The 16,424-nt window shown below is 39.9% G+C and overlaps 1 protein-coding gene across 1 annotated transcript in view; it reads right to left on the bottom strand.

Moving 5' to 3' along the window:
• Positions 1 to 310: 310 nt before the first annotated feature.
• The window catches only part of CRY1 (cryptochrome circadian regulator 1), a 36,310-nt gene continuing 20,196 nt past the window's right edge, over positions 311 to 16,424 (bottom strand). The window contains exons 4-14 of the mRNA XM_088478920.1: positions 15,583 to 15,767; positions 10,543 to 10,631; positions 9,752 to 9,892; positions 8,698 to 9,009; positions 7,230 to 7,381; positions 6,417 to 6,619; positions 5,774 to 5,872; positions 5,276 to 5,362; positions 4,778 to 4,852; positions 3,387 to 3,494; positions 311 to 2,507 (exon numbers count right to left, since the gene is read on the bottom strand). Of these exons, the coding sequence (XP_088335046.1) occupies positions 3,391 to 3,494; positions 4,778 to 4,852; positions 5,276 to 5,362; positions 5,774 to 5,872; positions 6,417 to 6,619; positions 7,230 to 7,381; positions 8,698 to 9,009; positions 9,752 to 9,892; positions 10,543 to 10,631; positions 15,583 to 15,767 (1,447 nt within the window). The 3' untranslated portion in view covers positions 311 to 2,507; positions 3,387 to 3,390. The remainder of the gene's footprint in view (positions 2,508 to 3,386; positions 3,495 to 4,777; positions 4,853 to 5,275; positions 5,363 to 5,773; positions 5,873 to 6,416; positions 6,620 to 7,229; positions 7,382 to 8,697; positions 9,010 to 9,751; positions 9,893 to 10,542; positions 10,632 to 15,582; positions 15,768 to 16,424) is intronic.

Below are 16,424 nucleotides of genomic sequence, written 5' to 3'. Positions count from 1 at the left end.
TGCTCTGGCCCCCCCCAACCACTATTCTGTTTGACAGTTATTTTTAAAAGCTATTTTCTAAAAAAAATGCCTAAGCTTTGAATATATACAGATAGAGATCCCTCTATTTAATAAGGCGCGATCTGTTGGTAACCTCACTCGCCCTGTAAAGAAGTCACTTGCAAACGTTATTTAGCAACCACTCCCAGCCTACAGGAAGAAGCCTTGTGAATAGATTAGAGTGCAAACTCATGGATTTAATGTATATCTGATAAAATTTATGCTAAAGTGCTTTAATTAGAAATGTTGGAGAGAAAACAAAACCAGTACAAAGTTTGCAAAATGTTGTTTTTATTAGGTTTAGTTTAAAAATGAAAAAAAAAAAAAAAAGGCAAATGGGTGTACAAATAAAAGACAAACGGGTACATAACAGCAGGTTGTGAAGGAGAAATTGGCATGCATGCAATATACACAGCTGCAGATTCTTAATGACAAGGAAAAAAAACTAAACAAAAACAAAATAACCCCCAAGGTTATAAGATCATTAGCTGCCAGAACAGCTACAGGAAAACTAGAATATGATTCCAGACACCTGGGCAAGGGAACAGTTATACTGTACTACTATGGACTCGAGCTGTTGTGGAACTATAAGGAGTATGTTTACTAAAGTCTGAGTTTTTAAATTGTGGAGATGTTGCCCATAGCAACCAGATTATCTTCTATAAGGTGCTAGATAAATGGTTATGTAGAATCTGATTGGTTGCTATGGGCAACATCTCCACTTCTAAAAATCTGCACTTTAGTAAATATACCCCTAAGTGCCAGCATGAATAGTTCTTAAACAAGTGGAGAACCACTTGCAGCCTACCTCAGTTAAAAGATTCAGGGACAATGAAAAACATTATTGTTATACAATACAGAAAAACAAAGATATACTTTTAAAATTTTATTTATAAAACTTGACCCTCGCCATTAAAAGAAAAAAAAAATAAAAAATGTAAACCATGACAAACATCTGGTTACTAATCTTAAAGAAAATTCCTAGACTGCATTAACATACTTTACAGCTGCACTCTAGGTTTTCCAGTGTCAATGTAACAGCAATTTTAAATATTTAATAAAAAAAAAAATATATATATTTTTTTTTCTTGCATTATTAGGTTCTCTCCTCTATGGTGGGGTCAGAGTCAGCATCACATCTCCCCTCGCTGAGCAAATACAAACTCCAGCCCGATGGCGTATTACAGGGCTGGTAAACCCAGACTGTAGATTATACAGCTGTGGATTACATTAACAAATAAGATATACACTTATGTATAAAAAGGTCCTGGTGTTTATCATAACAAAATATATTTGAGACAAAGCTTTTGGGAAACATTCCTCCTTACTACATCAGCATTCCTGTCCATTCATCTTAATCATGAAACTGCCAGGAGTCTTTCAAAGCTTAAAATGGCTTCTCATGATGAATAAACTTGTACTCTAAATGGCTTATTAATTGGATAAATTATGTAGATTAAGGAACTAAAGCGAATCTGGTAATATGTTATTTTGGGTGGTGCTTGAGGCCAATTTTCGTACATTACCAGTGAATTCAAAGTAGTTTTAATAAATACAAATACAATTATTTTCATAATGTTAAATACCCCATCTACAGTTTAAAAAAAACTATTACACCAGCCTGATCTATTACAGGTTATACCCCCTCTTGAGTGACAACAAGTTCTAAAATTGTTTTTCAACATAAGAGGAAATAAAAGCATAAAAACACAAAGTAGACAACTTTTCTTTTAACCACTTCCAAATCTCGTGTAAATATCATGGATGAATTAAAGTGTACACCTCTTTCTGCAGGCAGTGGAGGCATTTTGTGACCTAAAACAATGTTCAGCCAATCCATTCCCTAGAAACATATGACATCAGAGAGGCATGCTAATTCTTAGGGGATTAGTACCCTGTGCTTGTATGAATATTGGTACAGCCCACAAAATGGCAGCCTCCGCTGTCCTTTTAGCTTAGGTGATGCAGTTTCCTAGCGGGTTGGTACACTGAACTCTCAAACATGAATTCAGACCACAATATGGCTACTTTCGCTGTAAGCAAGCGACTGTTACATTTTATGAAAACTGGGCTATTATTAATTTGTTAAGAATTTAATGGAGAGGCCCCAAAACTGAACACTGCTAAAAACAAAGGGTAACAATTATAGAGAAACTCACGTTTTTTTCTTTTTTTCTTGTCATACAGAGTTTATTATAAAAAATAATGTATACCTAGCTCATATATCCATATTTACACATTGGTAAATCGTCAATAAATACTTACAGAAATATGTACAAAACCAAACCTAGCTTACTGAAATATTCAAAAGATAAAAATAGAAATGCGGCGACAAATTCTCAAACTAATCAGCTTAGAACAGTCCATAACACTTCTGGAGAAAATGCTGTCCTCTTATCTTGTGCTATATTTACATACAAAGTCCAGAGAACATCATCATTTTCAGGTTACTTGGTGTTTTACAACATCTGTAGTAAGGAGAGAAAAAGAAATATTAATATTAAAACAGAAAACACAACTTCAAAAGTGAACCCTTTGCCTGGGATTCAGTATGATTTACTGCCGACTGCATGGCCGGCGGTTCAAATCCTGACAGCGGCATCCCGGCAGCGCTGAAAATCCCGATCGTCCCCAGGTAAGTATTCTCTAACCTATTCTACCCCCTAACCCTCCCTTACGGGTGCCTAACCCTAACCCCCCCTTCCCCTAGCCTAACCCTAAGTCTCTCCCCCCCCCCCCCGGGAATCCTAAACCTAACTATCCCCCCCCCCGCACGGCTGTCCGTGCCCGTCGCCCGACTTACCTTCGATCAGTAAGCCGGGTGTCGGACTCCCGGCGTAGGGAAAATTACAGGCGTCGGGATATTGACATCTGTCATTTAACCCTTGCCCGGGATTATACAGTTGGGAAGTCGGCGGTCGGGATTCCGTCCACCGGCTTCCCGACTGTTTCCCTTTGCCTGTAGAGGCAGACATTTTGAGGTCTGAATTATGATGATGTCGTCACTGTATTCCCCTTCTATAGGTACAGCCCACAAAATGGCTCTCTCCAGTGTGTGGAAGCCACAGGTCAAATAATAATTATAATATTAATAATTATTAATAGTATTACATTTTTTTTTTTTTTCTTATATTTTATCAAACAAGAGATATTCTTCATTTAAAAATATTTCTTGTATACCCTGCTCTAATACAGAAGTTACATAAAATAACACCTGCTCACCTACACATTATACAGGACAAGCACATTTATAATTTAATGTGTCGCAGTGGCTCTTGTAAAGACATCCACAAGCACACAAATAAAACACCCCACAGAACTACTATACCAGCACGACAGACACTCACCAAGTTAGTGGCTGCTTTGCCGCTGGACTTTAGGCCCAACACTTTGCGTCTCCTCTTCTGCGCTGTGACGTTTGCCAGAAGACATTACTGAGTTCATAGTGTTCCTTGCTGTGGGGCAGAGCGTATATAGGACATAGTTCAAACAAATGGACACAAGTGTATCTGCCCACAACAAGGTACTGCATTTATCAACAAGCCTGGGGTGTGGCCATATTATGCAATTTGTTAAAGGTTTCATATGATTACCAAACAAACATTTGAACAAAGCAAGAATTATATGGGTGCTGGTGCACGGGATCCCGGCAGTCAGAATCCTACTGCCGGCATCCGACAGGGTTAGGATACAGACACTTGTCGGTCAGTATCCTAATCCACCCCCTCTCCCTACCTTGCTGCTGCCTAAACCATTCCCCCCCCCTCCCTAAACGTAACTCTCTCCTATTACTACCTAAAACCCTCCCCCTAACCCCAGTACTTACACAGCGCCAGCATTCTAAGCGCCGGCATCCCGAGTGTCTGTATTATGACCACAATCCAAAATACATATGGGGAGGTTTTAATCCAAAAAAGCTCTGTGTAACACGTTGCTTTCATATATAGAGAGACTTATTATTATTATTATATACTATTAGACTATTTGCCTACTCTCCACAGCCTCTTCCAATATTTACGGTGACTATGGTGTTTCACTGATTGTACTGTAATGTTGTACGATAGATTAAGTACAATTGCAGAAATACATTCTGGCCTCTGACTGGTGGCAGTAATCTAATGATTCGTCCCCCTGTGTTGGATCACTCATGGATCACTGGCCAGGACAGGTACTAAATTCACCATAAACACTGGGGATCCACTGTATTGAGAAAAAGGTGGAGGGCCTCAGGGGTGGCAGGTAAACGTATAGGTTACTGTACGCTCATTTAGGGTGGGATTCAATTAATCTTATGTCAAGGAGTGCTAATTGATCGCCAGCACCTATTCAGTTAGCCAGAGTTAAAAGGGATTCTTGTGTAGGTCTCCTGAGACCAGAACAAAAATCCCTGATAAGTGTGCAGTTAACGTGTCAAAACACCCAGTTAACAAATAGGTCCATGAACTTTTTACAGACTCTATGAGTTAACACTTGTTAACTGTACTTAACACCTTTTTTAAGACTGGTTAAAAAGGGTCTCGAGTGAGAAAGGGAGACTAATTGAATAGCCTGAGACGATAAAGCCTAATGCTACCTCCCTTTCTCACCCATGAAAAGTTAACACCTCTAATTGAATTCTCCTTTATGTATTAATCCCAGCTGTTATTCACAAGAATTGGGCAATATAACAGTAGCTTTGATGTTTCTTTAAAAAAAAGAGTTTCAGATGTAATTTAATTTTATATAAAACATTAATTACCTTGTATTAAGTAGGACTGCTGGCTCTGGCTGTCTCCATGGTTGTAATAAAGGATACTGCTCCCCTGCCAGTAACCTAAGAGATATGACAAGACAATTAATTTGCAATTAAAGCTCTGTCCCATAAATGAGCAGAGAGAACTACGCCTATGAATTTCACAGGAAATTCATTCAAATGACTGTGCTACTTAGAATGATAATGTGTAAACTTTAAATGACCCTGTAGAATAGGGACCAGGGTCCAATACGCTGGACACAGTTGGATATATATGTGCTAGTCAGTATACAACTAGACTTTATACATTTGCTTTGATCAGCCTAGTACAAGCCAAGAGTGACTTTTCATTGCCTGTTATGGGTTACATACATAAGTAATTTTCCCTCCTTGTCGGCCATTTTAAAGGGTATCCACCACCATTACATTCTCATTTTAGTGTGCAAGTTCATGCGACTTTTTGATAAGCTCACTAATCAGTATAGGGAGGAGGTGAATAAATACCTTGAATGTTGCCATTTCCAGAATGAGTCTCTCCCTGGTTATTTGAATTGCTGGTAGAGTTTCCCTCATTAGCCCCAATCTGTGACGCTGCAAGAGAAACAGGATTATGTGATACAAAAAAACTACAACACAGATGTACAAAGAAAATGCCATGAAACAAGTATATTTCGTGTTGTACATATGACCTTACCTTCAACTCCATTTATTCCTGCACTAATAATTTTCGTTAAATAAAACCTTCATAGTTTACAAAGCTATCATGTAGCATAGGGACCACCAGAATAGAGACTCCTAGCCGTGGCTGGATTTGCAAATGTATGCAACGGAGATCTCTGCATTACTATCATTTAGGCTATACATCACTTTTAGCTATTAAATAACTATTGTTGCCTACACAAAACTGGACCCCCCATTTATACAGTAGGGAAAAGTGATCAAATCAATGGAGGGAAGACAGAATTTATGGCTGATGTGAAACATTAGCAGGTGAGCATTTACCTCCATTGTTGCTGCAGCCAGGTAAGTTGTCCCCCGCAGAATAACTCATTAGACTATTTCCATTCCCATTGGGATTTGAAGGCACTGATGCAAGAAGTCCTGGAAAAAAAAAACCCAGAGAATATATAGATAATATAAATAAAGAATATTTAACACAATTACAGACAAACTGATAAGCAGAATAACACCACATGCTCTAATGATAAGTGCTAGCCTATGTGACAAGAGGTTATTCTGTGCTAGCCTATGTGACAAAAGGTTATTCTGTGCTAGCCTATGTGACAAGAGGTTATTCTGTGCTAGCCTATGTGACAAGAGGTTATTCTGTGCTAGCCTACGTGACAAGAGGTTATTCTGTGCTAGCCTACGTGACAAGAGGTTATTCTGTGCTAGCCTATGTGACAAGAGGTTATTCTGTGCTAGCCTATGTGACAAGATGGGACAGCGAGAGATGCAGCAGGTTCTTCTAAACGAAATGCAAAGACTGTTAAGTTGCCACTTTCATTTGTTTCATTGTAATTCATTTCAAAATTCTATAAAATTCTATAGATTGTGCCACAGATTGAATATGTAGGGTGACGAGAACATACAGTAAGCAGCTAGAATCTATTTCATGCACCAGATTACATTGATTCCAATTTACCAAGTCCTCTGTATCGGGAGAGCTGCTGGTAGATCTGCTTCATCCGTTCGATGTTCAGACGGCTGGCCTCCGCATGATTCACCATTGGTTTGGGATAATTTACCCCAATAATACATTTTGCAGCTTTCTGCACTGCCTCGGGAGCATTCCAAGGGTCGTAGATATACTTTGGTGGGAAACCTTTCAAAATCGGCAAGTAACGCCTTGTAAAGGTAAAGACAGGAATAAAAAAAAAATATTATACAATGAGCGTCATGTTATAAAGATTCAGGCTTATAAATAGTTAAACAAGATATCCCTGCTTGACTTACTTAAATAGTCAGATCTCCACATCAAAATACTAGAGTTTGGGGTTACAGATATTAGACATTTTTCGAGTGCAATTTGGATTCCTCATGCCAGGGACCTAGTGATTCTCACGCATGCTGGGATTTTTACCTCCAATTACAGCACTACAGTCATTATTAGCTGCAAATCTCAAAATTGATATTGTCAAGAAATGAATGCAGTCGTACAAAGACTCCAACTGACCGTATAGGCAGCTATGACTCCCTTTTGGAAATTACCATTTTGCCAAATCCTAAATGATCAGATCTTTAAATCTGACAGAGAAGCAGCTGCCTGAGCTGCCAGATCATTTAGTGTATGGCCAGTGTACCTCCTACCTCCATTTATAATAAACTACAGAGCAACCAGCAAATAAAATCGGATAGCCAAATTAAAACAAGACAAAAGCAAAGTCAAGTCTCAAACAATTGATATATCGGTTCTTTCAGTGTCAATTAAAAGTTAAACATAGTGGAAAACAATTACCGAATGTAATCCCCATTGGGATCAGTTCTTTTTCCAAAGCCAACTGGGCAGTAACAATGGAAAAACTGCTGGAAAAACGAGCTGCAGGACAACCACATCCAACTCCCAGCATTTACACTCCAATCTGCATCCAGTAAAAGCTCTTCAAAGACCTGCACAGAGACAAAAGAACAGCTCGAGTTACTCCAACATATGTGCCAATACAAATACATATATAAATAAATAAATAAATAAACACTTATGCTAGCTGGGCCATGCCCATGGATATAATTATAGTAGTACAGTCAAAAACAATTGCTTGGTGAACAGGCCAACTCAATACTACTTTTACCCCCGACCAGAAATTAATCTGCTGCCCGTTTATTACAGAACAGGATGGTGTCACAGTGTAGACGAAATGTGTTGCAATATATATTAGAGAAAGACGTATACTGGCGAGAAAATAAAGACATATATATTTTATTGAAAATGTCAACTAAAATTCTAGTGACTCTCACATTTATTCCATGACATTATTTTCACATTATACAAGAGTTCACTGTCCAATACAATGCATCACCTTCACAATAATCTGCCAGACTGCATCTCACATGCACCTCTGATTCACTGACTGGCTCTAAGACCTAAATAACCAAGGCTATAAAACCCTGTATCTAATCATTCAAATTCCCCATATCTTCACTTCCTGCATTACCTTATTACAAAAAAGTGGAAATCATCTTATTTAATTTAGAAAAAACACTTTATAATTATTTGGCAAGGCTGATAAGCAAATACAGGAAAAAGGGTCTAATTGAAAAAAGGGGGAAAAATAAATATGTAAATGGAGAAAAACGCTCCTCCTAATGATAATAAATCCCCTAAACGGCCACTCAATTCAATCATCACACTTGACCCACTAAAAATATAAAAAGACTGTAAAATTCCAAGACCCAGTTACATTCGGCACAAGTATTATATTCTCCTAATAGAGACATCCTTATCTAGGTTACTACAGCCCTGCTGTGCTTGATAAAGTCAAGTTTTTGAGGTCATGACATACTTAAATGAGACAACAGTATCCGTACATAAACTGGGTTATCTACATGTCAGCTCTTCCACATTATTAGAAAAGCGGAAATCTGACGTATGATGTATCTGTGGATGTTCTAGTCTCTATACAGCAAATTAAGTATGAAGGCTTAACGTTAATACCCCCTTAATTAAAATGGTCTTCTAAAAGGCTTCCTCAGATAAATATAAAAGGCATCTCTGTCTATCCGGCATCAGCTCTGGGCTGCCAGCTCTTCAATCACATAAATACATGGCAGGGGATGGAAAAAAAAAAACCCTACACACCAACTACCACAGTAAAACTGTGTGAAGCCATATTGTTATATGATGTAAAATTGATTTAGCAAACTTAAAATGTGCACTAGGAATAAGATATCACTGGAAAGCAGGATAAATCCTGGAAGGATGAACCCACCTTCATTCCTTCTTCCCAACTTATCCAGAGGTCCCCTCTTGTGAGAAAACAAGCCACAGCATGCCGTGCTAGATGGTGGATCCAACCTTCCTGTCTCAGCTGCGTCATGATTGCATCAATCCACGGGAAGCCTGTCCGTCCCTCGGCCCACTTCGCTAGCGCCTCTGGGTTCCGATCCCAGGGTATTTGAACGCATATGGGGTTCCCCTCCATTTTGTCAAAGCGGGGGTTGTTTGTGGCTGCAGTGTAGAAAAACTCACGCCACAGGAGCTGGCCATAGAGAGAGAGGGGAGGCGAGCTGTTTTTCTTTACCTAGATAACATTTTACATTAAATAAGGGAAGAAGACAAAAAAACATGTAAATAATAAACCAACTTAGCAATACCTTCACCATCTCTAGGCTTCATTCTACAAATTAAAATATTTGCTGCTCCAATAAATAATGTTTGAATTTTTACATCATATGTATTACCCCTGTTGAGCTGGTATGTAAGGACAGAAAAAAAATGATTTGCCTTTTTCCTTTACTGTGACATATACAAGTCTAATAAAGTGTTTAATGGTTTATTCTAAAGCTTTTTTTCTATTGCCTAAGACATTAGCAATCTCCTGGGCACATATAAATGCTAGCTTTCAACAAAGGCCCTGGGGGCAATTAAAATGTTTTGTGCGCCCCCATCTGGGCGCCTATACAAACCACTGTTAGGGTGCCCAAAACAACGGACTTTGCACACATTCCTTCTCGCAGCTCAGAAGGCTGCGAGAAGAAATGTCTCCCCCTGCAGCTTTAGGCAACAATTGAATTGCTCTGTCGGGCGCCCAATCATATAGACGCACAGGAGTGTGTGTGTGGGGGAAAATCGGTGTTCCGAAACAATTGCACCCAGAATGATCACATGAAATTAATATCATAGGGTAGATGGTTTGTGATAATTAAATATTATTTGGGCAGCACGATTGACTATAAACTTTCAAAACTGCCCAACAGGTCCCTTTTAGTACAGTGATAATTGATCTTTTACTTTCTAATTATCTAGTTCTTTATTCTGCTTACCTTCTTGTACAAATCTGTTAACTTGAAGTAGAAGAGGCGACAGGAGAGACATCCAAACCGTAGGTAAGGGCTGAGCCCTGTGGTGCTTGCAAGAAGGGAATTGGCATTCATGCGAGGCCTTTCAAAGTTTGCTACCCATGCCTTAGGGGAAAAACATTTCTAGTTGGATTTTGTGATTGTATGCATCAAAACAATTAAAATAATATACAGAAGACTATTTAAAAGTGCAAATGTTATTTGAAATGGACAGGAAATTATATGATTTTTTTTTCTATTTATTGATCTAAAGTAAATCTTCAGAAAGTATATTAAATTTAGCATAGTTTCCAACTTCTTTAAAAGTTTCATATGGGACCCATGATACTGATAAGTCCCAAAACTCATCTGTCATGTGCGAGAATGAAGTCACAACAAAATGCTTGGGGGCATGTCCTTGTGGCAGCGGTAAGCCTGATACCATATACAGTTACTGGGTTAGTAGCCAGGTCTTTAAGTCCATACAGCTCACAGTAATATCATCAAATAACAGGCAGTCACACACCTATAAAGTCCAGTGTGTACTATTTATATATTACGACTCATATTGCCCCCACCCTCCAAATGATATCAAAGGTACCCTAATCGTAATTTGTTGTTTGTGCTTATATTTAAGGATAAGTAGTTATCACATCAAACCTCTTACAATATAAACAATTGGGGTAACAAGGCATAATAGGAAGGTGTTGGTGTGACATCATCAGGGTCCCAGGGTATACACATCCTTGATGATTTTCCCTGTACTGCCAGCATACCTTTCTTTCCAAGTGCCTTTCTAAGCGAGTGAGGGCTTCAGTCTCTCCTCCAGGCCACACGGCAGATGGCAATCCCTCCGTGTCAAAACCTAACGGATAATTATAAGACATGACTTTAGGCTTCTTCCACCTTTTGTAGGCAACGGAGAACATTAAAACATGGTGCATTCTTTTGGTAAACAGAAGAATCTACGGATTTAGATTCCCGATATTGGTCAACACGTTAACTCCTTGGGGCTAGCAGTCAAGGTAATTCCATTTCCGGCAAAGGGACACGCACCGACAAAATCTGACTCCTGACACGAAAGGGTTAGAATTTTAGAGCAAGATTTTTTTAAGTGCTCTAATTTTATATATATTTTTTTATTTAGCACTAAACTAGTGTGAAAAAACAGGACAGACAAAACACATGCTAAAACATGAAGTTTAACTCTATTCAGGACTTTAAAAGTAATATTGTGTATGTATTCCCTACCCACTAAACAAATATAAAATCCTTACTAAAAAAAATTAAAAATAATAATAAATAATAATAATAAAAAAAAAATGGTCATCCACTATCGGATTACTTTTTTAGTTGCACATATCCTATTGCAACTTTTACTAAATGATGCATCTGCTTGGCTACCTTTTGTGCATTCAGGTATGTACTCTGATAAGGCAATATTGATTTTTGCCCTCAATTATGACACAGCTCTCTAAACAGGATTCAGTTGTATTTAAAGAAGTGCTTTTTAATGTCTTCACTGGCATCAAAAACAGATAGCCAAGCTTCAGGATAGAAAAAAACAAGACTGAAAATCTAAAAGGAAGCCAGTAAAATAATATATTTAGAAAAAGTTGACAGAAAGAGTGCACAAATATTAGTAATCACATAAAGGTGAAAAACCAAAAAGGCACTTACTATTTGCTTGAAGATCCACTACCACCAACGTAGCCAAACATTTTAAGTTTGCCACCTTAATATGGCTGCGGAGGGGATGTGACCCAGGGGATTGAGGCTTCTCATTGGTCTAGCTCACACATTACACAACAATCACCACAGAGCCCCAGGAAAAACAGCTGCACAGAGCAGCATCTGGAACTTCAGTGAATAGTGCCGTTGGCATATACTATGGTGGAGATGCATCAAACCTAAACCAACTTTTACACTGTATCTCACGCCAAGGTTTGATACATCTCCTCCTATAGCCCTTATTTAATAGCCTGCAAGTTACTGAAGCAAGTTAGCCCGAATTGAGGCGTTAAAGACAAGGTTTAGTTGACGAATCGCGCCCCTGACTGCAACTCCCAAGCTATTAAATTAGAGCCTAGAGAAAAAAAACAAATAATTAGTAAATTAAATTTGTGCCTTGACTAGGACACAGACTTCCCATACAATGCCAGTCCTGAATAGGGTTAAGATGAGATTTTATATTCACTTCTTATATAATTGGGGAACCCAAGAAACCTGGTTCGTTTTGTTTGGTAGAAAACATAACACAAGTTGGATAACAAACAAACGCTATGGACATCTTCACTGCTCTATGGGCTTACCCTATAGGTCCACTCTGCTGCACAACAATCAGCGATATGTAGACGTACAGGCTATGCCCTGCCACATCGTGGCTTTCTTTAGAAACATTAACAACCCCACCTGTGCTGCCTTCTCATTGGGTTTTCACACCGTGAACCTCCTTGTTATGAATCCAGCCAGTGTTGGAGCAGTTCGCATCACCAGCTTGCTGAAGTCAGCGGGAAGTGATGTAACCGCCCTTTTTCCATTTGTGACGTCTTGCGGCCAGAAAGTTACCCCACTAGTTGTCAGACTGCAGCCTAAGGGCGCCAGAGCAGCCTGTCTAATTGAAATCCTGGCAAAAAAAGCTTGGCGAGAATAAATTAAATATATATAGAACTCAATTTTTAAAATTCAGCGTGCAGGGATTGTTTTTTGTGTTTCCTGGAGGAATGACAAAGTGTCGCTATCTCTCATTTGTAACACAGAAAAAAAAGAAGATCAGAAGTCAAGCGTTCTAGAAACGGGTTACCGTTTAGTTGGGAGATGAAATTACATTAGTAGGAAGCGCAGTGTGCGCAAGTTTGAGTTAAGAAATTGCCTCAACAACTTGTAATAAGGTTCTCCTATGTTTGAATTATTATAGTGATCAATTTACATGCAACGCTTCATTAGCTGCAGTACGGGAGTGAGATTTTTTCGGACTTGCATCCCATTTGCTGGTAAACGTGGCACCAAAGAGTTAAACAGTTTTACTTTGTAATGAAAATTTTTTCAAAATTAGACATCTGCCAGCCTTACTTATAATATTCAATGTCTCATCCACATTCAGGGTGTAACCATTCTGAACAAGTGCTATAATAGTGTGTGCCATGCTTATTATGTATTAATCTATTAATTTATCAGTGCCAAAAAACACCCACAATAGAGTGCAGCAGACAGACATGCGTAGAGAAGAGCAATCACTGCAAAAATCTGCTCCATTATCTATTCTCTAATATTTCTCTATAAATGAAAACCCAACAAGTTTTACACATGTGGGATTTAAGAATGTAAAATGTGCCACCAAAATAGATACGTAAAAATAATATGGCTGTTAGATGTGAAAGCTAGAGGGAGCTGGGGAGTCCCCATCCTTAAAAAAAATAAAAATAAATAATAATGTAATGTCGTTCCACATTCCTTATCTGTACAAGTGTTAACACCTATAATGTGCTCTATGGAGTTTCTCTAGAGAATTAAAATGGGAAACAGGTAAAGCATGATATTTTTTAATGCTAGATACTTTACACTTCTAAGCAGTTAATACATACATTAAACAAAACTGTCATTTCTAAAGTTAGTTGTGACTAAATGGGATGTAGTTATGAGACCGGCCGCTGGTCTCAATCCCGACAGCGTAATCCCGGCAAGAGATTTAACATAGGCATCAAAATACCGACGCCTATGTTAATCCCAAAGTCGGAACACCGAGGACGCCGGACCGATCGTCCTCTCTGCCGGGTAAGTATACACTTAGCCCGGGGATGAGGGGGTTAGGTGTATGACCCTGTGGGCGATTTAGGGTTAGGCTAGGGGAAGGGGGGGTTAGGCACTAGGGGGGAAGGCTAGGCACCCCCCGGGAGGGTTAGGTTTAGGGTGCGGGGAGGGGGGGTTAGGGTTATGTACCCCAAAGGAAGGGTTAGGATCAGGGGGGGGGGGGGGGGGCGCAGAGGGTTAGGGCCCGTACTTACCACCAGGTTTCGGGATTTCGACCCACCTGGCTGCCGCTGACGGTATTTGAACTGGCGACTAAACAGCCGCAGCATTACATACCGATTGCAACTAAATAGTCTCCGCTTTAAAGACAGCGTGGATGTAAGCTCAGAACACAGGTGGTTATTATAGCCTGGAACAATTTTTGCTCCAAAAGGGAGAACAGTTGCAGAATAGCCTATACGTATCCACCACCAGCTTGTGTGCGTTACAGATTGCTTGAAGGCACCGGAAACTAAAGCAAGACAAAATCCCGACTTTGAGTTATGGATTTACTCAGGCAAAAAAAGTAGCATAAATGTTAAATAATTCTAAACTGCAAATGTCTAAATCAGCCACGTGCAATACATATGCTGGCAGGGCACAAAGAGCCCGATTCAGAGTTGTATGTAAATTGCACAGTAGCTGCACTTTTGGACACAGCTACTGTGCTATTATATGCTATACCACAGAAAGGCATCTTGTCAATAGACACCTCCTGTGATCCACAGATGTGTCCTCGGAACGCTCTGCGTGAACATCAGTCATCTAAGTCAGGGCTTGACAAATCCCAGGGACCAGGTTGCCATGGCTACCAGATTTTGCTGCCTGGCTACCAGATTTTGCTGCCTGGCTACCAGATTTTGCAGTGAGGGAGGAAGCAGATCCTCATCAGCTCTGGTGGAGATTCGTGCCTATAGTATTGCGATGTTCATATCATGTACAGGAGTGCGTGTGCTGAGTGTCGCCTGCGGTGACTGCTGTGCTTCTGTCCGTCCCGGCCTGCACTGACGACTCCTCTACATCCTGGCCTGCTGTGATCCCTGCTGTGTGTCCCAGTCTACACTGATCCTCCTGTACGTCCCGGCTGTCTACTATCTCCGGCTGCATAGAGCTCTCCGGTAGTAGGGTCTATGCGTGGCCCGGGGATTGCGGAGCGGCTTCAGAGGGATAGTGGTGTGACCATGAGGGGAGGGGGATTCTGTTGTACTTTCTGGCACCATTGTTTTATGTGAAATGTAGTCCATTATTACTGGAGGGTGAAGCAGGGGAGCTGTGTAGAGCAGTGAGGGAGCCTCCATTTTACTGTATCCATTCAACTGTGACCATTTTGTGGACTAGTATGGTGTGTATAACAGTTGCATAACACACAGAGCTGTGCTCCTCACTCACTCCTGTAATTTTTTTTTTTTTTGGGGGGGGGGGGGGGGGGGACAGTGGTCTGGCTCCTACACTTTCATCCTGGCTCCTAGATTTTAGAAAAATTTGTCAAGCCCTGATCTAAGTAACCTTCAGGTTAGCCGGCAGTGTCACGCAGCTGAAGCTGCATACAAGGATGCCTCCCTCGCTCTGCCCCCAAACGGCCAAAGTAGGTCAATCAGGCTGCGGCGTCTGGGCACTGCGAGTGATTTTGCAGGAGATCGATCAGCACATACACAGGAAAGATCCTGCGTATGCGCAGACCTACTAACATCGGTATTGTACACAAACCATCGGGTTTGTGTACAACTCTGAATCAGGTCCTAAGATTTGCAGTTTGAATATTTCTAGACCTGATTTCCATATACAAATAGCATTATGGGGAGTATGAACGGTCTTAACAGAAGAGTTTATCACACAATCCAAATAGAAGTGTGTTCTGCATTAGATGTTAGATTTGCAGTTTGAGAAGCATTAGAGAAGAACCCAGGCGTAAGGCACAGTGAACAAAGCGAATCCCATGCATTCATTTTAATTGTCCAGACTCAACCTTAAACCTAATTCTAGAGAAATCACTTCAGTGAGTTACCAATATGTATACGATAATATACCTAATTCCTCCAGGGACGGGACGCCATATTTCTCGTCGTGATCATCGGACACAGGTGTACTGCACTTTTTCATGACATCTGCTGTGATAGCCTCTATTGGGATTTCCAGTGGCTCCATCTTACTGATCAATGTCTGAAATCTTTTGTAAGTTAAAGGTGGCTGTCCACCATTTAACTCAATTATCCTAAAATAAAATAAATAGAAATAATAAAGAAAAACTGACATCTAAACGAAAGCATGTAAACGGCTCACATGAGAAAAACAGCCATAGGGGAAAATCAAATTCCCGCCCTCGGCGCAACATGTTGTTCCGAAACGGCATAGAGGTGCGAGGGGAAACTTGCAATGTCTGCATTACTAATTGGCTGATAAGCACGCAGCCAGCACCACGACGTATCAGGCTGAATGTCAATTCCTACCATACAGAGTTGGTAAAGTTTAAAGGTCTGTTCCCTTATTATGCACTATATCAAGGCTATCCTGGGCATTAACACACAAGAGAAGTCTTTTTCCTATGCTCTCTATCTAGTAAAAGGAATGTATATCATGCACATATGTATATAGCAATAGGCATTACGTAAAAGAGATGTATAGTTATATGCAGCAGGTTCTCTTAATTACAATATACAGTTAATTAGTTTAAAGGAAAGAGGGAAACAGGGAATATGGAAGGAAGCCATGGTTTTCCATATGATATATAACTTTGCCCAAGCATTTTTAAATATACACTACATTTATTAAATTGAATTGTCAACTTGCAATGCCCTTCATGGCTAAAGGCTGAACCGGCAGCATAGAAGTGGGGTGGGTTTTTATCCAAGAGCAATGAACAATGTGGCAG

The sequence above is a fragment of the Taudactylus pleione genome, unplaced genomic scaffold (genome assembly GCF_031769625.1).
Source record: "Taudactylus pleione unplaced genomic scaffold, aTauple2 ptg000225l, whole genome shotgun sequence".
Lineage (NCBI taxonomy): Eukaryota > Metazoa > Chordata > Amphibia > Anura > Myobatrachidae > Taudactylus > Taudactylus pleione.
Note: the sequence above shows the minus strand (reverse complement) of the source record. Positions and strands in the feature narration are given on the sequence as shown.